Below are 23,311 nucleotides of genomic sequence, written 5' to 3'. Positions count from 1 at the left end.
TAGGGTTTGATCTTCAAATATCCTAAGCTTTAAATTTGTCACATAACACTGTTCAATACATTATCCAACATGGAATAAGTATGGCAAAGCGGTAAAATTACCAACAAAACCCAACAAACTGACAGGGTGGGCAAGTACACCAGAGACGCAGACAGTCTCTGGAGGAGCTGCAGAAATACTGGTAGGATAATCTGTCAATAAGACAACAATTGGTTGTAAACTATAAATCTGGTGTTTACGGAAGAGCAGTAGGAAGAAAGCCATAAGATGTCCTTTTAATTTTTACAAAAAGCCATGTAGTAGGGACAGCACTTACGAAAGAATGTGAGATCAAAGTTAACTTTTTACATGTTAATTGCTATGTGTAGAAGACAAGTAACAGTGCAAATCACCCTTAGCATACCAGCCAGATGGTTAAATAGGATGGTGCCAGCAACATCAGTAGAGTACAGGGCGCTCAATACAAACGCATTCCGAACTCTTAAGATTTTTATTTACAAAAAATGTGAAAACTGGGTATGATGTGCTACTTCGTGTTGGTTTGTCATATAAAATACACAGAAGTTTCTGGCTATAACAAGATAAAATGTGAAAAGGTTTGAGGGTCTGAATACTTTTGCGCTGCAAGCCAGCACGGATGTTAAAAACAACATAAAATAGACTAAGAAAAAAAAAAAACGAAAGACGAAAAGTCTAACTTACAATCAGAGCTTTAGGTCTATACAGGCAAAGCCGAGTGGAATATTATTGGAATTCAATGAATGTAAGAAGGAAATTAAATATGCATGATAAAAAGTGAGGAATTGAGAGTATCAGAATCTCTTCTGATGCAGCCAGACAATCTGAGACAGGAGAATAGGAAGACACATTGATTTCCGGTGTAGCAAAAACACAGGTATCAGGTACAAACAACAGGTCATTCTTGTTGTCTGCTTTTCCTGAGTCTCTTGAGGAATGACACAGCTCTCCCATCTTTTTAACACCTTCCTGACTCTGTTTATCATATGGATTACTCAGTTTTAAACGAATCTGTGAAGACACAAAATCAGTTGGTTACAAAGCTGATATTATCTGTGGAATGTTGTATTGATGACTCTATGTGGAGGTGTCTGTAGCAAACCCTGCAGAGGAAAACAAGCAAAAAGATTATTTCACTGGAACTGGGTATTTGTGTTGTGTATCTGTTGATGCATAAGAACTGAATGAATGGTAAACAAAATATCTTGGAAACTGCAATAACAATAAGCTGAAAATGAAATGTCGTTCCAGGTAAATTGCAACCAGAACCTGAGGTTAATTTACACAACACAAGACGGTAAATGTCAGAATCAGAATCAGAATCAGAATCATAATCGGAAAAGCTTTATTGCCAAGTATGTTTTTGGACATACAAGGAATTTGTTTTGGCATAGTCGGTGCAATACAATACAAATTAAACAGTATAAACATATCTACAATATAATATAAATATATGTGCACAGTTTTAAGTGAGTGAGAGTAAATGTAGAGCAGTATAGGATGCGAGAGCAGTACAACAGTGCAGGTGATCAGTGTGCATGTAATCACCTTTGGCAGAAATTAATGTGTTGCTAAGTTTTGTTTCTTCTAATTAAAACTTATTGATAATAGCTTCTAATTAAGGTTAGTGAAAATTTAAGATTAATTGTGAAAATTAAACAATGTAAATTTACAAAGGGTTTACAGACTGGAACTATTTTAGCTGTGTTTGGCTGATAAACATGCAGAGAGCATTTTATTACTGCTGTCAAACCAATGTGGTATTTATGTTGTTTCACAAAAATAATGTCATACTAGCTTTTATTTATATGTGGAGTTAGGAAAGGTTGGCTGATTTCATTCATATGTTCTTTGATTGAAAGGGATCAGTTCTGCTGTTTCAAAAGAGTTATTATGTATGTCTTTGTCAAACGACATCAAAAAGCAGCTCAGTACAGTCAAAAAACGTTTTTGCATCTATATGGCTTGTCATTTGTGAAATGTTTTGTCATGATGCACAAGCCCATGTTTGGTGGGAACCAAACAAAATATATTACTGCAAACACATCATATCAAAAGTCAAGTAAGGTGGTGGAACTGTGATAATTTTGGGCCGTTTGTGCAGCTTCAAATAAAGTCATTTAACAATCTGGATTTCTGCTTGAATAATGAGAACTATTCCAGTTGACTGAGTTGTCTGGTTATATAACTGCAATATCGACTGTTATTATTGTCATTATTATTTCAAATCCATCCCTTAATAGAAACAAAAATAGAGCCCAATTGCAAGACTCCACGGCTAACAATTTTGATGACCACACAGTTTTTCCCAAGATAGAAATGACACATCAGGGTCACTACCAATAAACAGAGAGGTAAATGTAGGCCTGCTGTATTAATTTTCACACATGGTGTTATGATTCTGGTCCATCTGCCTGCTCTGTCATCATTCAATCATCTCATCTGCTTCACCAGTTTGCTGCTACACTGGGGCGCAATCACTGTCATGCCACGCACCTGTTTCACTGCTGTTATATACAGCCCTCAAACAGGCAGACGGTGCCTGATTTCCAAAAACATTTGTGAGTAGTTATCCAGCGGTCCTTCCTGACTGATCTTATTCCATGACCTTGCCTTGCCTTGCCTTACGGATTATTCCCTCTTGCCTTCTCCTTGTCTGATGGATTGGATTTTGGATTTTGACTCTGTTTTCTGCCTCTGGTATCATGCCTCTGCCTGCTCCTTGTCTGACATCTCTATCCCTGGATCTTGACCCTGTTTCTGTCCACGGATTTACGTCCCAGCCAAGCCCCTGGTTTATTCAACCTGAGCTGGCTTTCAAGCCTGCCTGGATTCATTGTCAAGGGGACAATCAGCTCTGTGTTCCAGCCAAAGCTTCAGCTGATTTCCCCTGAGGTTCTGGATCACATCTTCTGGGTTCTGCTCCTCTCTTCCCAAACTGAGAAGGTTAGTGGCTTTACTTAACTCTGTTCTAGTCCTGAGTTTTATTCAGCTACTAACTCGCCTCTCTGTCCTCAGTGATTCGTGTAAGCTGACTGCTGGTCTCTTGTTCTCTGATTCCTGTCTTGCTGAATAAACCTTAACTTTCTTACATTGTGTTTGGCTGAATTTTGGGTCCTTAAGTCACTGGTTGTAATACATGGCTTTCTGTCTCCGTGCTCTGTACCCAACGCATACATGAAATTGATTCTGATTCAATGCATAGTTGAACTGTTTGTGTGCATCCTTTTGAATATGAGACATCACATAATCACGTTCATAATTACTCAAACTCTCAAATTACAATCAGAGTCCAGATTTGGTGGAAATGATTAAAGCAAATGTTTAAATGGAGGCTGTGGGAATGTGCTATTTGAAAGTCTCAAATATTTCTCTTTCTCTTTCCTATTGAAGCATAGTTCAGTGTTAAAAGAAAATCAAAAAGCTTTCTTAAGAGATTCAAAAGGTTGAGACTGCTTATTAGCCTGGCAAAGGCTGTTAAAAGAGATGCCAACTATTAGAGGCAAATCATCGAGCTGCAAAGAAATCTATAAATGGTTTCAGCTCATTTAATTATAGAATTCACTGTTAAGTCTTGTATCAACTTTCATTAAAGGCAATGGACCAATTTCCCATGCAAAGAATATGTACCAGGAAAAATAACATTCTCAGTCAAAAATACCTTTTGTGTGAATTGACATGTCGGTAAAAAAACCTCTAGGTTCAATCTCCTTTGCAATACTACTAATATTAAGGAATTAAACAAACTAGCATAGAACTATTTTGCATTGTTTAATTCTCTCTCCTGATTACAGGCTCTGTGTAAACTAAACCCTAAATACAGTTAAATATGGTGCATTTAATAAACTGGGCAAAGTGCTGTAAATATAGAAAAATAACCTTAATTTATTAGGAATATTTGGCATATAAATGGCATTGTCAAAACAGGTGTGTTTTGTTTTTTTTCATATTTGAGATCATAACCACATACTTCAATATAATGTAGTCTTACTTTAAATGGCAGAACATCCCAAAGCAGAAAATAATTGAAGTGGAAGAAAAATATTGTATGGTTTTTAAAATATTCTACAAAGAGAAATTCTATTTAGCTACCTTTTACTCTATCACCCTGAAACAGGATCTTAAGCAACTGACTGTTTTCATGTCACATTAAAAGTAGGGTTATTCTGGCGGGTTGTGCTTGGTGTGCCCAGCCCGGTTACCCGGTTTGTGCATGTTTTCCTCTCACAAACTGATGGGTTGGGGATGCTGGCTAGATGGTTGGGCAGGCTTGGTGGTGTGCTGGCTGTTGTCTCGGGGGGTGCTCGGTGGGGTCTGACCCGTTGCTCCTGTGGATGGGGGCTGGGGTAGTGTTGCGCAGGGCCCTTACCTTACCGTGGTGGAGGCAGGATACGGCAGGGGTGCTTGGAGCAGGGCAGTGTGTGGAGCTTGCGCTGTGTGGGTGTCGCTTCGTCAGCTTTTCAGGGATGAAGCTCACCTGTAGGGTGTGCCCATGTGCTGTAGGCGCTGGCACTTTGTGCTGTAGATTCAGGGTGTATGTGTTTGATATCTGTCTTGGTTGGGGGTGGCCCTGTGGGGAAATTAGTGTTGGGGTTCATTGGGGGTGGGGGGTTCATGTGGTTAAGATCAGAATTCATCGGGGAGTTGGGAATATTTCATTCTGTGGCGGCTCTGGTTGGCAGGTTAGTTTGGACCATGTAGACCCTCTTTTGCACATGATCCACATCTCCAGTTGAGGTTGGGGTGGGGGGTCGGGGGCCGGGGTCGCTCAGGTTCAGCCACGAGCCCGGGCTAGCCCGGACCAGATTCAGGTGCTGGGGCGGTGTGCCTGTCTCTACCCCCGTAGGGAAGGGGACCACCTCCTGGGTCCGGTTGCCCCTATGGGGTATCGGCGCCTGGGAGTATAGAGTATGTATGGGGACTGTGAATGAGTGTACGACATCCATTGTTTGTCTTTACGTTGGGTTTGTGGGTGTGAGTGTTTTTATGTGTACGCATTAGGGTGGGAATTGGTGACTGTGTGTGCCTGTGGTTTTGTGTCAGGTTGGGTCTTGGACTGCTCCCTCTCCTGGATCAGATTAGGCCCCCCATCAAATGAGGGGCCTACTTCCTCCCTGCCACACTACCTGCCAGTGGTTGGTGTCTCTGCCCGCCGGTGTACCTGTGGTTCTCAGTGTTCGGGGCTGGGTGCTTTGGTGTGTGCTGGCTCGTTCCTTGCCGGGGCCTGGACCCCTGGGCTCTGTCGGGCCTCTGCTTGGAGAGTGATATGTCCCATGGTCTCGGGTCTCTGGGTCCATGGCTGGATCTGCTTGGGTGCAGACAGCTGCCGGCGGGGCCTGTGGGCTCATTGCTGCAGCTTCCTGGGGCTTCTGCACTGTGGCAGCTGGATGGTTCCCCTGGGACTCTCCCCTGCTTTTCTCTGGGGGGGTTGTGGTAGTCCCGGCAGTGGTTCTTCTGGGGTTCCTGTGCTCAGGGGGGCCTTTGGATGTCTGTGGCTCAGATCTCCATCTGTCCTGGGTCCAGGGGGGCAGGTCTGTGGCTCCTCACACTCGCTATAGCATATTTTTATGGAGAAACCTTTTATACACAAGTCTGCTCACACTCAGACCCAAAGGTGTTTAGATTCAGGCGTTAACCAATACACAAATGTTCTATATTGAGTTGCATTTACCACTAAATGCATCTTGCATTCATAAGTACTGTGCACTTTTTGGTTAAAAAAAAAAAAAAAAAAAAATGCTGTTAACATGAACGTTTCTGCAGGTGTAGAAGCAACCAGGATGGTATCTTGCATTCTCTTCATTCTTCTTTCTTTTCCCAATTCTTTTCTCCTTCTCTCCACTTTTCCTTTTCGCCCACCTTTCTCATTCGTGCTTCTTTTTTTTTCATTTTTTTTTTTCATTTTTGTTTCCGTGTTCGTAACAATTGAAATTATCCGAAAGCAGTTTCTAATAATTTTCTATTATAAATATCAAGCAGAACTTTAAAACATTAGCTGTAATGCTCCACTTGTGAAAGTAAATCTGTTGGGTTTTTCTTGGCACTCAATAATTCTGAGCGCTACTCTGCCAGACAGGACACGGTTAAAAACAAAAACAAGTAGGGTAATTCTGAGGATAAATACAGCTGTTCTGCGAAGGTCTCAGAGCTTTATGAGAGCATCTTGAAGACCAGGGAACTGATAGATTAACTGTGCACTCCTTTTTGGAACAGTGACAAGAAGAAAACCATTGTTGGAAAATAAAAAAAACAAGAAGACCATTTACTCTTACGAGCAATGAAGGAAACAGTAGAGCACATCTTATTTATGAGCTGGAGTGGCCCAGTCAAAGTCCTGATCTTAACCTAATTGAGAACTTGTGGTAAGACTAAAATCTTCTTTTTACAGACTCGGCTTTGACTAAGCTGGAGATATTTTGCAAGGAGACTTGGCAAAAATTTGGGTTTCCAACGCTGGTACAGATGTATCCCTCAATGTTTGCAGCTTCAAACTATTAGTACATATGCTGGCAAAAGTTTTCAGATTTTTATTTGTAAAAAAGCATGTGAACCATGAATTATTTTCCTTTTCAGTAATGCACTACTTTGTGTTGTTCGCAAAATCCCAATAACTAATTCGTGGCTGTAAGATGAGAAAATGTAAAAAAAAGTACAAGCGGTATGAATACTTTTGCAAGACACTCATTTAACATGATTAATTAAAAAACTGTTAAACTTGAAGGAAATATTAAATATTTGTTATTTAATTCCATCTTTACTGGGTTTTTGTAGCTTATCAAGTGAGTTTTAAATTCTCCATTATGCCAGTGGGTTTATATAAAAACTCCTTCTTTCTTCCATTAAAAGCCATAAGCTTTAAGGACAATGACATTTTCCCCACAGACCTATCATTACTGACATTCTGACATAAATTCTTCCATATAATCTTTACTAAAATTATTTGTGTGGCTGGACTCCACCATATCTTAGTCATAGATAACAATTAATCCTCTTTAAAGTGTTGTCTAAGTAATAGAGTGAAGGTTTGTAGAGTATAGTATGATGCGGTCAAGGGCTCAAACAATCAGCTAAGTGGATTAATACAAAGTTTACATTTCTTGTTACTGACCTTTGGTTTAGTTAAAAACAAAACACACCTGGTTGTATGAGGACACACTGGCGATGTTTCATCACAGAGAACCTTATGAGTTAGACCTTGATTTTTCTAGTGAAGGCAAACAAACAGAGGAAATGTTTCCTGCAGAGTGCAGGAGAACTTGGTTAAAGATTTATTTTCCTGTGAAACTAAAGCAACAACCATACCTATAAGACTACAAGACTTCAAAAGCATGAACTCCAGATGTTCTGTAGAGTGTATTCCAAAGCTCACACTAAATCAAAATTTGTGGCAGGGTTGAAAATTGCCTTTCACCCACCAACCCCATGCAACAAAACAGACCATTGTAAACAAGAGAGAGGGGTTAATGTCACCAGATGAGCCAGACTGACTGACCTACAGTGACCCAAAGAAAACTTCAAGATACTGACGTTTACTCTGATGTGAGAAAACATGGAGGATTGTTGAAGTTGACTTAAGGTTATTTTTGTGGTTCAGTAGCAGGAAGACTTATTTAAAGTTAAAAAAATAGTAGCCTTGAGTGTAAAGTTATATTCAGGTTAAGGAACAATGGTTGCATTAGTGTGTACAACCTTTGGCGAATACTTTGCTGAAGCACCCTTTGATGTAATTTATGTCTTTCATCAATCATATTTTGACTAGTAATATCTGCCTACGCCACCTTACAAAAGTTCTCCATATCAATCAGACTATATAAACATACCTTGTTTCATTGTGGTGGGTTATAGGAGATTTTCGGGATGCCTGGATGTTTTCTTAGGAAGAAAAGGCTTCGGTCTCAAACTCTGCTCCTTAGCTAAGACATATGTTGAATAAAGGAGGTTATTGGCATCTGTAGAACACAACTAGACCAGTGTTGCTTGCAAAGTGTTTGTAGCACGTCTGAACAGTTGCTGTCTTTGAAGATGTGTGAAGTTTTTGTAACATCTCTCTTATCCCATATTTTCTCCAATCATAGTTACATTTCTTCCCTGTACCAGGTTATATGTAAAGTGCAGCCATCTGAAGAATATATAACAAAGATTGTTTTGAAGAAAAGATTCACATATCATAGTCTGATCTTTTTTCAATTATTATTTACGTATTTCTGAAAAAGGATTTAACCTTAAGTTAGGTTGTTACATAAATACATGTAAAAAGGTTAAAATGTATTTTGTGGAACTGTTTTGTACTCTTCTGACTCCTGACATGCCAATTCAATATATCTGATGAAAGGCATCAAGAAGGCCGAATGCTAAAATTAAATCAAGAGATGCTTAAACGAAGTATTGATTAAAGGGCTTGAACACTTATCAGTCCAGGTTTTTCCAACTGTTCCATCTTTTACAGTTTTCTAAAAACAGATGTGTTTATTTTACAAATAAACTATAAAGGCTATTAAACATTAAAGGTGACACCCCCAATTCTAATTAGGGAGCAATGACAAGCCAGTTCAAAGAAAACGCAGTCAAAATTCCTAATTCAGGTATTTTCCCCCTTAATAGTAAGTAATAGTCTGACATCACTTTTTTTTATAGTGTCAATAACACACCCATTCTGAAGTAGAGCGTAGTCAGGGATATATGGATGTTTTTTATTTTGTTAACATAAGAACAAAACAGTCAAGCACGACTTAGGCGTTTAACCTGAGAAGGACTTTATTTTGAAAGTACGTACCAGAAGTTTAGCATTTTATTCCCGTAACTTGATAATATGGATTAGTCCAGGAGCGGCCAGGAAACCAAACAGCAGTCGCTGCCTCACCATGATGGGGGATGACATAAAACAAGGCAGCTCACATTTAATTTGTTTTTTTTTTTTTGCTTTTTGTTCAATATATATCCGGTGAATATAACCAAGTATTTTTGTTAATTTTTCTTTTTGCATTTTCTATTTCCTATTTATTCGCAACTGGATTTTAGAATGGGGAAACATCACTTTACTGGGAAGGATCCAGCTGGAGAGCTTTTACGCTGCGCAGATCTCGGAGCATCTCAGATACAGGGAAATATTTAAGCGGTTTCTACTCTGAGGACTGAACAATGAAGTACGGACCGGTGGTGCTCTCGGCTGGGCTTACAGGTTTACTCAGCTTCACCTTCCTTGCTTTGGCCATCGGGACTGATTATTGGTACATAATCGATGTTAATAAACCCAACCACACGGGTCCAAATGACCTGAGTTCACACTCTGGATTGTGGACAATCATTGAAGGTTCGGGCATTTTATATTCACTTAATAATAAATTATTCCTTTTAAGGCTTCTTCACCATTCAGTTGTTTAAATCTAAACCTTCAAAATGCAACTTTGTCCTGCAATTTTAAAGGTCTGGAGGATATGGTGAGGTCGCTCAATATTTGCGATTCAAGCTCTTTCTAATCAAGTACATATTTTCTGAAAAAATGCACACACAAAAAAAAAAAAACCTAAAAAACATCAATTATACGTTACTTGCAATATGTTTTTGTGCTGATGCTGCCTTACTGCTTCAATCATCGTTAGCTCTCAGCTGCTCCTAATTAGAGCCTCATCTACTCGCTGTGCAGAACCCAGGTGCAGAAACAACCTGCAGTGAATATCAGATCATGGCTGTGAGGTTTGCAGGGAATGCAAACCGAATTGAGTTGGGTTTTTTTTTTTTTATCTGGCCAAAATAAATCTGAAAGATACACTGATATTTGTGAGCTACTTAATTAAACTCTGGTATAATATAAAGGCTCATATGCAAAAAAAATGTATTTATCACTGTATGCATCAATATCATGAACCTCTAATATAAAGCAGCTTATCAGGGATGTTTTGAGTGCTGTAATGTATTCTGCTTTTACTCTGCACAGTTTGATGTCCTTGGTGTGTTTAACAGGATGGTGGGTGCACCCATAGTGCTTATAATAATTGTGAAGTAATGCAACAACATACAGCTTTTCATCTGATGAATAGGTGAACATGTAGCAAGCGTAATTCTCTGTGTAACACATGGACACTGGGGTATTTCATAAAGAAAATGGAGGGCATTTGCCTTGTCTTTTGACAATGTTTTTTGAGGTCCCTGAACTCTGTCACCTGTGACCTTTCCCTCTGACATTTTCAGGTTCAAATAGGAGTTCAGTCATCTCCTCTTTTACAGCAAATATGTCCAGCCTGTCAGAGACAGAAAGGCAACTTCTTGGTGAGTGTATTTTTTTAACATCTGACAACAGAGTTTAATAGAATTTAAATGGTTGTCACACATAGGTGCAATATCATCAAAAAGGTCATTTCTTTCAGGTCTTTCAGATCTACTTGTATTAATTTTGATGATTATAGCTCACCACTAATCAAGACTAAATTTGTTTTTTCAGCAAATTTGAATATTACTTAAGACCAATAAAATAAAAAAAAAAGGATTTTTAATACATTAATATCAACCTGCTGAAAAGTGTCAATTTTCTGTAAATTATATGCACTCAATACTTGGCGGGGCTCATTTGGGATGAATTATCGTATCAATGCAGTGTGAAAGATTCGCTAAGGCAGGGGTGTCCAAAGTTTGTCCTGCATGTATTAGATGTTTCCATGGTTCAACACACCCGATTTTTATTGATGACTGATTACCAGGGTTTTGCTGAACTGTAATCACCTGAATCATCTGTGTTAAAATAGGAAAACATCTAAAACTTGCTGGGCTCTCAAGGACCTTCTTTGGACACCCCTGCTCTTAGTGGTTTGGTTAAGGTGAGTTTTCTGACCACTCAAGCACAGTGATATCATGGTAATTAAAGTAGGTATTGGTACTTTGGCAGTATGGGCAGGGATTAAGTACTGCTGGAAAATGAAGTCAACTTCTCCATAAAGCTTGTCAGCAGAGGGAAACATGTAGGGCTCTAAAACATCCTGGTAGATGTCTGTACTAACCATGGACTAATGCACATTGGGCCAGAACCAACAGATGACTGGGCTACCTACCCAAAGTCATCACTGAGTGTGTAATTGTCACTCTGGACCTAAAGCATCTTGGATTGTGTGCCTCCGCTTTGTTTCTCCAGACTCTGAGACCCTGATTTTCTTAGGAAATGGACCATACAGTTCAGTCCCTTTTCTCTTTAGCCCAGGCTGAACACTTCTAAAGTATCTGGTTCACAACTTAATGCAAGGAAAAATCTAGTTATAGCCCATGACCTGGATAAGTCTGTGCGTGGCCTTAATACTCCACTCAGTCCATATCTTGTAATTCGCCCCAAGATTCATGATTTGGCTTCAAACTTTTTTTTTTTTTTTTTAAACATGTCCTGTCATGGCATTTCAGGCCTACCATATCTGAATCAGCTTTATTGCCAAGTTTGTACTGACAAAAAGGGAATTTGACTTTGGTACACTGGGAAAGAAAGTATCTCTGTGGCAGGTGGTTATAGCATACAGTGCTGACCTGAAGGTAACATTTTCACAAACGGGTCAGCTGAGGCGCAGTCATTTGTGTAGAGGGAGAAGAGGAGTGGGAAGAGAACACACACCTGGGGGTCGCCTGTGCTTATGGTTCTTGTGTGGGAGAAGATGCTCCCCAGCCTCACCTGTTGCTGCTGGTCCTTCAGGAAGCGATTGATCCATCTAGTACAGGAGCTTCTAGTGGAAGTACATCCACTAGAAGCTGAATGAACTTCTAGTTGAGGAGCAGATGGTTGCCTACATGTGCCAGGACAGTTTTGCGCTACAAAAAGGATATCTCAAGACAGTATCCTAATTATGTGATTAGCTGTATTAATTACAGGTTCAATCCAGCATCTAAAAAGACAGGCCACATTGATGTTATCATAACCTGTATTTGTGTGACCTTTAACCATTTTAAGTATGTGTTGGTATGTGGGTGTGGATGTGTGTGTCGGGGGGGGGGGGAGATGGGTGAGCATATGTGTAGAAATATTGTGTCTGTATTGAGTGGGTGGGTGTGTGTGAGTGAGTTTATCACCTGAAAGTGTACTTCTGTAAGTGTGGCAAGAAAAGTAGAAGGCCTGCATCCACAGCACAGAGGAGCAAAGTGCATGTAGACCCGACTCCAGAAAGCCGCAGCAGTCCCAGGCAGCCAGACATAAAGCATCACCCTAGGTCAGCCATGTGGGGCCAGAAGGGGGTCACCAGCAAGGCACACTAGTAGCAGCCCCCAGGCCAAAGAAGCACGGACACCCTTTTGCTTGTATACATTTCTGTATAACGCTTTTTCCTTCCACTTAATTTTCCACAGTGAAGCCCTCTGTGTGCAGCCAATGTCTTTAGCAAAGACTTTTTGGACTATGTTAGTGAATGTTTGATGGACAACAAAGTCAGCATTTTGTCCAATGATTGTGTAGACTATAACATTTCTGCATTAAAATCCTTTGCTGTTATTAGGTAATAGTCTGAGATGGATTTTTGGGTTTTCATTATCTATAAGCCACAATTATTAAACATTTATTTATGAAATGTATTACTCTATATAGTGATTCTTTGTGTATGAGTTTAACTTTTTGAGTTGAATTATTAAAATACCTTTCATGATATTCATATTTACTGAGATGAACCTGGAAGCATGTTTACCAGACTAACAATGAGCCTACTTGGACATTCTGTGAAGGAACAATGCTTCACACAGGCCTCAGATTAGATCAGAGTCCACAGAGGTTTCAAATAGCCCTTGTTTACAACCTTTCAAGAAATAGTTAAATCATTTGCTGAGAAAGGGGCTATCTCAGTCATGTCTGCAAGTTGATTATCCTCTGCCGACAATAGAAATAAAAGCCCAAAGGCTCCCCAGATGGTTAAAATAAATTTGGAAACTTTTCCACATGAATGCACAGAGTATTACTGTGAAATACAGCTCAGTTGTAGTTCAGTTCTTCTAACACCACAAAACATTTTTTCATACTGGAAATGTGAATTTTTGCAGGCCTGCACAAAGTGGTGGTCATCGTGCTCCCTCTTAGCCTGATTCTGCTTGTGTTAGGATGGATCTTTGGACTTGTCAGCTCGTTGGCTTGCAGTCCCAAGTTGCTGGCTGCATCGGCTTCCTACTTTCTCCTCTGTGGTAAGTTCACTCACAGGTCTGGATGTATTCCTAAGCTCAAATTCAGGATGTGCTTTGCATGCAGGCTGGACTAAAGACAGATAAAAAAAAAAAAACATGCTCTTTGATTTATTTACACCACAACACACACAGGTGCATTTATGAGAGAGAGGAAACCTTGAAAATTCCGTTTCCACTGCTCTCACAATTGATGTATATCTGAGTAAAACCACTGCTAGTTTAATATTTCAGCCTTTGTGGCGTGACAAGTACACTTGAGTATATGGATTTCCACGAGAAAAAAAACATTTTTAGTGGTGTAAGGGTGGTATATGTCAAAATAGTTAGAGAAAAAAATATTTCTGAAAAACCAAACGAGTAATTTACACACAAAGAATTCACATCTTCTGACATGCTTGTTTTTGCCCTCTGTTATTTACGTGGGTGATAAGAAATTTTTACAAAGAAAAAAGGACTTTACTGGCAAAACAAAGCGAAGGCTTACAACCAGGAACAGATTTTGTGAGTATATAATTTACACTCAACTTTTAGATGCAGTTGTTGTTGCATTGTGGGAGGTGTTAATCTGACTCCACAAGACAAAATATTTAGCAAAACTGAGATTTTTTTTGCTGCATTTGCATCTCAAGTAGCTGAGTTTTGGTTGACAAATTAATTTTTAAAAACACTGTCCTAAGTGGAAAAAGTCAGTGGTATGTCACTGTTAACTGGATATAACAATGTAAATGCCATCTGCAGGCATAGGCATTTTTTTGTTTTTTTTTCACATCTTGCTTTGATTTGAATCTGTCTTCATTAAGGTTCAAATGATTTTAAAATGATTACAAAACTGAAATAAATTAGTACACCATGGCAAATGTAGCAATGTTAGGATCTTTCTTTAAAGGTTTAATTGTGATGATGACTTTGTTGCCTCCAACTTACTCCATAATAGAGTTAAACTGATTTTAAAAATCTATTGTAGTATAGTTAAAATCATATTTATCATTATTTCAACATTTCATTTCTTTTTCAGTTGTGTTCTCACTTGTAGATCATTATAATAAATTCATGTCCATGCCTGTAATCAGGAAATAGGTTAAGAGGTAGGAAAGAAAAAGGGGAGTATAAGACAGCCAAGAAAGCTACCGAAGACTGTAAATATTACATGTAGCGAATATCAGTACATAACACAATGACTAGTCTAGACAGATGTAGCGACAATGAAGTCTCCATCTCAAATTTGAGTTCTGAAAGAAAACATTTAGGTCGTGACGAGGAAGCCATTAGGGGAAATGCTGAGTGCACGTATGCCCTACAGAAGAAGTTTTCTTTGAGGAGCCTTTTTGCCTGCAATTTACCACAGTGATTAATGTAACTCCAAACATCATCCTTCCACCAGCATTCAGGTATACATTACAATTTCTGCCCCAACATTGCTACTCTGATGCCAATCAATTGTGCCAGTTCTCTGAAAATCTATTACCTGAATACTTTATATCAGAGAGCCAAGCAGTGATTCTGCAAGCTTTACTTTTCTACAAGTAATCAGTCCATATTTCACTCAAATCTGTTCCTGTTTAGGGTTGCAATGGTGGCGCAGGGGTTGGGTGTGTGACGCATGTACAGAGGCATTAGTCTTGGACAGCTGTGACCCTTCACACCCTTTGACCTTTGCTACATGTCTTCCCCGTTTCCCTCCAAACCATTTCATACCAGCTCATTTCAAAATAAAGGCCACTAGTGCAACAAAAAATCTGTCCTTGTTTTAAGCAAACAATGTTTTACTCATATCAGTGCATGTTTTACTCTTGAGAGTTTAACTGCATGACAGTAATGCACAATAATAATGACAGTAATAACCTGTCAACTATGCAAAGGACACAGTCTGTTTACCATCAGTATCTCCCACAAAAATATACAGGTCCTTCTCAAAATATTAGCATATTGTGATAAAGTTCATTATTTTCCATAATGTCATGATGAAAATTTAACATTCATATATTTTAGATTCATTGCACACTAACTGAAATATTTCAGGTCTTTTATTGTCTTAATATGGATGATTATGGCATACAGCTCATGAAAACCCAAAATTCCTATCTCACAAAATTAGCATATTTCATCCGACCAATAAAAGAAAAGTGTTTTTAATACAAAAAATGTCAACCTTCAAATAATCATGTACAGTTATGCACTCAATACTTGGTCGGGAATCCTTTTGCAGAAATGACTGCTTCAATGCGGCGTGGCATGGAGGCAATCAGCCTGTGGCACTGCTGAGGTCTTATGGAGGCCCAGGATGCTTCGATAGTGGCGTTTAGCTCATCCAGAGTGTTGGGTCTTGAGTCTCTCAACGTTCTCTTCACAATATCCCACAGATTCTCTATGGGGTTCAGGTCAGGAGAGTTGGCAGGCCAATTGAGTACAGTGATACCATGGTCAGTAAACCATTTACCAGTGGTTTTGGCACTGTGAGCAGGTGCCAGGTCGTGCTGAAAAATGAAATCTTCATCTCCATAAAGCTTTTCAGCAGATGGAAGCATGAAGTGCTCCAAAATCTCCTGATAGCTAGCTGCATTGACCCTGCCCTTGATAAAACACAGTGGACCAACACCAGCAGCTGACACGGCACCCCAGACCATCACTGACTGTGGGTACTTGACACTGGACTTCTGGCATTTTGGCATTTCCTTCTCCCCAGTCTTCCTCCAGACTCTGGCACCTTGATTTCTGAATGACATGCAGAATTTGCTTTCATCCGAAAAAAGTACTTTGGACCACTGAGCAACAGTCCAGTACTGCTTCTCTGTAGCCCAGGTCAGGCGCTTCTGCCGCTGTTTCTGGTTCAAAAGTGGCTTGACCTGGGGAACGCGGCACCTGTAGCCCATTTCCTGCACACGCTTGTGCACGGTGGCTCTGGATGTTTCTACTCCAGACTCAGTCCACTGCTTCCGCAGGTCCCCCAAGGTCTGGAATCGGCCCTTCTCCACACTCTTCCTCAGGGTCCGGTCACCTCTTCTCGTTGTGCAGCGTTTTCTGCCACACTTTTTCCTTCCCACAGACTTCCCACTGAGGTGCCTTGATACAGCACTCTGGGAACAGCCTATTTGTTCAGAAATTTCTTTCTGTGTCTTACCCTCTTGCTTGAGGGTGTCAATAGTGGCCTTCTGGACAGCAGTCAGGTCGGCAGTCTTACCCATGATTGGGGTTTTGAGTGATGAACCAGGCTGGGAGTTTTAAAGGCCTCCGGAATCTTTTGCAGGTGTTTAGAGTTAACTCGTTGATTCAGATGACTAAGTTCATAGCTCGTTTAGAGACCCTTTTAATGATATGCTAATTTTGTGAGATAGGAATTTTGGGTTTTCATGAGCTGTATGCCAAAATCATCCGTATTAAGACAATAAAAGACCTGAAATATTTCAGTTAGTGTGCAATGAATCTAAAATATATGAATGTTAAATTTTCATCATGACATTATGGAAAATAATTAACTTTATCACAATATGCTAATATTTTGAGAAGGACCTGTATGGTTTAGCTTAAAAAGTTTCTCTACTGTCACCTGAAACATGTGGTGGATGGAATTTAAGTTAAAATACTTGGACAGCATGTTTTTTGGTTTAGATAGTGGAAAAAAGGATTCTACACCTAATCTATCGGTACAAGAAAGTATTTTCTGACTTTATGCTCACAAACAACACCTGCTAACTCCTTGCTCGACCTATCACTTCTAGCTATGACATGAACTGTGTTTTCCAGAGGATGTGGTTCCAAAGAATGTGTAATCCATATGTGGAAGTGCCGTCCTTTTTTTAGTGGCCGTGACTCAAAAGTTCTTTCTTTTTTGTGTCGGAAAATATATCTTAAATTACTTATCCACTTTTGAAACCACTGGAAAGGCTGATTAATTATCTTTTTTAACATCTTTTTGGAAAGAGCTGGATATAACCGATAAGGATTGCAAGATGGTTGCTGATCGTGCTGACCAATTATTCTAAGACCCATAACCACCAAACCACCTCAGCATGGATAATGACTTCATGGACTTTATTGATGACAGGACTTTCACAGTATTACTTCACAATGAAGCGGTGTGAAATCTCAGAAAAGATTATTGTTGAATAAAAGACTCCCACAAACACACATGTACACTCTTTTTTCCCCTGATTTAAATGTCCATTTACTTTTCAATAAGACAACTGATATGAAAATTTTGTTTACATTCAAATTAAGTTTGTTATGATTTGTATAAAGTGAATGACAAATGAAACAGAAACACCTTTAATAAATTTCTTCTGAATAGAAATCCTTTTATACTGGAGGGACATTAATTCTGCTAGTTTGAAAGATGGCAGTCAAAGGGCATTTTTCCATCAACCATACTGGAACATTTAGTTGTTTATTTTTTCTGTCTTGGGACATATTCCCCCTTTTAATAGTGGCAATAATTGTGTAATCAGAATACAAAAGAGACTGGATCAAAATTCCGCCTTTCTATGCAGGACAGTGCACACCACGTAGACAAATGTCTGAACCGTAAAGTACAAGAGCGTTATTGAAAATGAGTGAAAAAACAGCAACTGTCTGAAAAAATGCATTGGAGAACCTTGAGCACACCAGGAAGTGTTTCTTTAGAGACTATTCCCCCATTGTGGAAAAAACATTAGGTTTTATTATTAAACCCTAATGCCCTCTCTGCTGATTTACCTAGCATTATAGTCATGTTCCAAACCACCCCTACAATAAAACAAAGCAGCTGCCCCATCATGCTATGGAAATTGTTTTCTTTAGCAGATGGAAGAGGTTTATTACATAAAATCTCAAGAAAATATTTAGCGGTTTTATGTTGTAATGTGCCAAAATTTGAAAAAGTTTAAAGGGTATGAATACTTCTGCAAGTCGCTGTTAATATGGCAACAACAGGTTGGACCCGACCTATCTTGAATCGTAGTGTCCATTTTAGTTGTGACTATTCCGGCCTGCTGACCAAATCTGTCCATAAAAAGACAGAGAAACACCTGTCAGAGGTTTCAAAGCCACCTTTAGCTGCGGAGGTTTGTGCTCTGTCAAACATGCTTCAAATCTACACTGATGCACACACCCACAAACACACACTTACAGCAAGTTCAAGTTAGAAGAGGGTGGAGTGACCTTATGCCTTATTCTTTTCTTTTTCATGTCTACCATGTTGCACTGAGATGTCTAACTATTTCAAAATGCCAACCTGTCTTTCTCTACATCACATTTGAAAAGCTGACATTTTTTTTTTTTTTTTTTTAAGAAAAATAATGTTCTCAAAAAAATAGTGTATGAAATATCCAGCCCTTGTTTCCAGGAAAGTACTCAATCATCAATGTATTTTTATGCTCCACAACATACAGGTCCTTCTCAAAATATTAGCATATTGTGATAAAGTTAATTATTTTCCATAATGTCATGATGAAAATTTAACATTCATATATTTTAGATTCATTGCACACTAACTGAAATATTTCAGGTCTTTTATTGTCTTAATACGGATGATTTTGGCATACAGCTCATGAAAACCCAAAATTCCTATCTCACAAAATTAGCATATCATTAAAAGGGTCTCTAACGAGCTATGAACCTAATCATCTGAATCAACAAGTTAACTCTAAACACCTGCAAAAGATTCCTGAGGCCTTTAAAACTCCCAGCCTGGTTCATCACACAAAACCCCAATCATGGGCAAGACTGCCGACCTGACTGCTGTCCAGAAGGCCACTATTGACACCCTCAAGCAAGAGGGTAAGACACAGAAAGAAATTTCTGAACGAATAGGCTGTTCCCAGAGTGCTGTATCAAGGCACCTCAGTGGGAAGTCTGTGGGAAGGAAAAAGTGTGGCAGAAAACGCTGCACAACGAGAAGAGGTGACCGGACCCTAAGGAAGATTGTGGAGAAGGGCCGATTCCAGACCTTGGGGGACCTGCGGAAGCAGTGGACTGAGTCTGGAGTAGAAACATCCAGAGCCATCGTGCACAGGCGTGTGCAGGAAATGGGCTAAGTCCAGTGTCAAGTACCCACAGTCAGTGATGGTCTGGGGTGCCATGTCAGCTGCTGGTGTTGGTCCACTGCGTTTTATCAAGGGCAGGGTCAATGCAGCTAGCTATCAGGAGATTTTGGAGCACTTCATGCTTCCATCTGCTGAAAAGCTTTATGGAGATGAAGATTTCATTTTTCAGCACGACCTGGCACCTGCTCACAGTGCCAAACCCACTGGTAAATGGTTTACTGACCATGGTATCACTGTGCTCAATTGGCCTGCCAACTCTCCTGACCTGAACCCCATAGAGAATCTGTGGGATATTGTGAAGAGAACGTTGAGAGACTCAAGACCCAACACTCTGGATGAGCTAAAGGCCGCTATCGAAGCATCCTGGGCCTCCATAAGACCTCAGCAAGGCCACAGGCTGATTGCCTCCATGCCACGCCGCATTGAAGCAGTCATTTCTGCAAAAGGATTCCTGACCAAGTATTGAGTGCATAACTGTACATGATTATTTGAAGGTTGACGTTTTTTGTATTAAAATCACTTTTCTTTTATTGGTCGGATGAAATATGCTAATTTGTGAGATAGGAATTTTGGGTTTTCATGAGCTGTATGCCAAAATCATCCGTATTAAGACAATAAAAGACCTGAAATATTTCAGTTAGTGTGCAATGAATCTAAAATATATGAATGTTAAATTTTCATCATGACATTATGGAAAATAATGAACTTTATCACAATATGCTAATATTTTGAGAAGGACCTGTACAAGTCCTGCACAGTGGTCAGAGGGATTTTAAGCCATTCTTCTTGCAGGATGGTGACCAGGTCACTACGTGATACTGGTGGAGGAAAACGTTTCCTGACTCGCTCCTCCAAAACACCCCAAAGTGGCTCAATAATATTTAGATCTGGTGACTGTGCAGACCATGGGAGATGTTCAACTTCACTTTCATGTTCATCAAACCAATCTTTCACCAGTCTTGCTGTGTGTATTGGTGCATTGTCATTCTGATACACGGCACTGCCTTCAGGATACAATGTTTGAACCATTGAATGCACATGGTCCTCAAGAATGGTTCGGTAGTCCTTGGCAGTGACGCGCCCATCTAGCACAAGTATTGGGCCAAGGGAATGCCATGATATGGCAGTCAAAACCATCACTGATCCACCCCCATGCTTCACTCTGGGCATGCGACAGTCTGGGTGGTACGCTTCTTTGGGGCTTCTCCACACCGTAACTCTCTCGGATGTGGGGAAAACAGTAAAGGTGGACTCATCAGAGAACAATACATGTTTCACATTGTCCACAGCCCAAGATTTGCGCTCCTTGCACCATTGAAACCGACGTTTGGCATTGGCATGAGTGACCAAAGGTTTGGCTATAGCAGCCCCGCCGTGTATATTGACCCTGTGGAGCTCCCGACAGACAGTTCTGGTGGAAACAGGAGAGTTCAGGTGCACATTTAATTCTGCCGTGATTTGGGCAGCCGTGGTTTTATGTTTTTTGGATACAATCCGGGTTAGCACCCGAACATCCCTTTCAGACAGCTTCCTCTTGCGTCCACAGTTAATCCTGTTGGATGTGGTTCGTCCTTCTTGGTGGTATGCTGACATTACCCTGGATACCGTGGCTCTTGATACATCACAAAGACTTGCTGTCTTGGTCACAGATGCGCCAGCAAGACGTGCACCAACAATTTGTCCTCTTTTGAACTCTGGTATGTCACCCATAATGTTGTGTGCATTTCAATATTTTGAGCAAAACTGTGCTCTTACCCTGCTAATTGAACCTTCACACTCTGCTCTTAATGGTGCAATGTGCAATCAATGAAGACTGGCTACCAGGCTGGTCCAATTTAGCCATGAAACCTCCCACACTAAAATGACAGGTGTTTCATTGTCCAACCCCTGTATATATTTAACTGAATGTTTTGAATGTTGTATTTAACCGGTGTTTTGAGCACCAGTGCAGGTATTTAGGGCTGTTTGAAACAAATCGGACAGATAACCAAAGTAAGCCACCTGATGTGAAGAGAGAGGCTCTGTCTCTACAACCCACAGTCTGCCACTTAATAACTATCCTTATTGGTTTGCAAATTACCTCAAAGTAATTTGTGCATCTTTCTCAGAAGGAAAGAAAAATAAATACACATTCATATTGAAAATAATAAAAATATCATTGCAAAGATTATTTGTTTTAGTAACTGAATTCACTAAGTGAAACACATTATATAGATTAATTACACACAGACTAACTTTATTTTAAACTATGATTTTCAGCTTACAGCTAATGAAAATATGACATTTAGGATTAGAATATTACACCAAACCAATAAAAAGTATTTTAAATTCAGAAATGTGGACAGAAAATGTATGTTTAATACCTGCTTAAAAGTTTCGTTTTTTAAAAGCCTCATTCAGACGCATATTCTGATTTACTGAATATGACAGTAAAAAAGTGTGAATGCTTAAAAAAAAATAAAAAATACACAGCATACTTTTGTTTTGCTGTTGTATTTTCTTGATAGCTGGGTTAAAACAGCAAATTGTTCTGTCTTTTTTCTTTGAGTAAAAAAAAAATCATTTTTCCACAGTCACAGGGGGATTAATTGGCCGTAGGCATAAATGTGAACTCCTGCCTCTGTGTAGTGCTCTGTGATGGATCCATCCACTTTCACCTCCTATCTGCAAGAATTGCTTGCACTACGTCTAAATTGGCTATAGAAAATTGATGCATGTACAGTTTTATATAATAAATCACTGTGATTACAGTGTGTGATGATGAAGCATGAGAATGGCCTGTCCAGATGATTCTGTTTGCATCAGCAAGGTTCATGCAATTCTGTGTTCCAAGAACAAATGAATGTATTGAGAATGTATGGACCTGATGGTTGTTTTTCAAATCCAGCTTTCTTTTCTGTCTTGCATGTCAACAGGTCTTTTCACCCTTTCAGGGGTCAGCATCTACATCAAATACTCCAATCAGGCCATGGAGGAGTTCCAGTGGATTGTGTCTCCTGAAAATCTTGTCTTCGTGCACGTCTCCTTTGGCTGGTCATTACACTTGGCCTGGCTCTCCTACAGCCTGGAGGTGGCAACAGGTCTGCTGCTGTTGCTAGCTGCCAGAATAACTCAAATAAAGGGACATTACGATTCTGGTGTCGCCATAGCCATGCTGTAGTGACCAAATGCATTTTTCAGGGGAGTTTTAGGTATTAGTGGTTATTTTATTTCTTAATAGCAATCAAGCTTGCAAGAAGCAAAGACAGTCAAGAGCCAAAACCACAAAATATATTTAAGCTACTGTACCTTTAGCAGTCACACTCAGAAGCTGACTTTAGATCAAATTATTGAACTGCCTTCATCTATTCAACACTATTTTCCGTCCACTGACTTTGCCTAATATTGTTGATGTGTTTACCAAAAAAAAGACAAATAAGCTAACCAGGCAAATGAATGGATATTTGTTCTTCAATGTATTTATGCAGTATATTTCAACATTTTTGCCACTTAACTGAGTTTTCTTTTTAAGAGTTATCTAGCTTGTAGGAGGCCAAGCATGCCAAGAGGCAAAAGCACAATATGTAGTGCGAGCTAGTTTTAGCAGACACACAAAGAAGCTGACATCAAATTATACATCTGAGCTTCTTTAATTATATTTCTGCAGACTGATTTTTCTATAGTTATTTTCTGAATGGCTTTACCGAACTGAAAAAAACCCCAACCTATCCTAATTAATACAGTGTGGCAGTATATTTTTCCTTGAATGCATTTGTTTAGCCTTGTTCCCAATGTAGTGGTATGAAAAATTTGCCAATTTACAGATGGCTTCTGTTATTGTTTTTATTTTGTCAGACCTACATGTTTCATATCATATAACAAATTGTAATATCAGACAAAGATAACCTGAGCAAATAAAAAAAGCAGTGTTTCTAAACAATGATTTCATTTGGTTCTCTTCCCACAGTTAAAAAACATAACTGTTAGGTTAATTGGTCTGTCTAAATTGGCCTTAGGTATGAATAAGTGTGTTCATTGTTGTTTGTCCGGTGCGTCTCTGTGTTGCCCTGTGATGGACTGGCGACCTGTCCAGGGTGTACCCACTCGCCCACAGACTCCTGGAGATAGGCACCAGCTTCCCCATGACGCTGTACAGGATGGATGGA

The 23,311-nt window shown here is 39.6% G+C and overlaps 1 protein-coding gene across 3 annotated transcripts; it reads left to right on the top strand.

Annotated features, from left to right (window-relative positions):
• The first annotated feature begins 2,568 nt into the window (after positions 1-2,568).
• On the top strand, positions 2,569-23,085 carry LOC124862378 (transmembrane protein 235-like). 3 transcript variants are annotated; one of them, XM_047356255.1, is made up of 5 exons: positions 2,569-2,964; positions 9,037-9,328; positions 10,207-10,284; positions 13,012-13,149; positions 22,082-23,085. In XM_047356255.1, the coding sequence occupies exons 2-5, from the start codon at positions 9,157-9,159 to the stop codon at positions 22,324-22,326; spliced, it is 633 nt and encodes a 210-aa protein (XP_047212211.1). In that variant the 5' UTR covers positions 2,569-2,964; positions 9,037-9,156; the 3' UTR covers positions 22,327-23,085. The 3 variants fall into 3 exon arrangements, with proteins under 3 accessions (XP_047212211.1, XP_047212210.1, XP_047212209.1); XM_047356254.1 differs by lacking the exon at positions 2,569-2,964 and adding an exon at positions 8,785-8,904; XM_047356253.1 differs by lacking the exon at positions 2,569-2,964 and having other exon boundaries at positions 8,840-9,328.
• Positions 23,086-23,311: the final 226 nt, after the last annotated feature.

This window comes from Girardinichthys multiradiatus, chromosome X (assembly GCF_021462225.1).
Source record: "Girardinichthys multiradiatus isolate DD_20200921_A chromosome X, DD_fGirMul_XY1, whole genome shotgun sequence".
NCBI lineage: Eukaryota > Metazoa > Chordata > Actinopteri > Cyprinodontiformes > Goodeidae > Girardinichthys > Girardinichthys multiradiatus.
The sequence above is the reverse complement of the archived record's forward strand: the minus strand, read 5'-3'. Positions and strand labels throughout refer to the sequence as shown.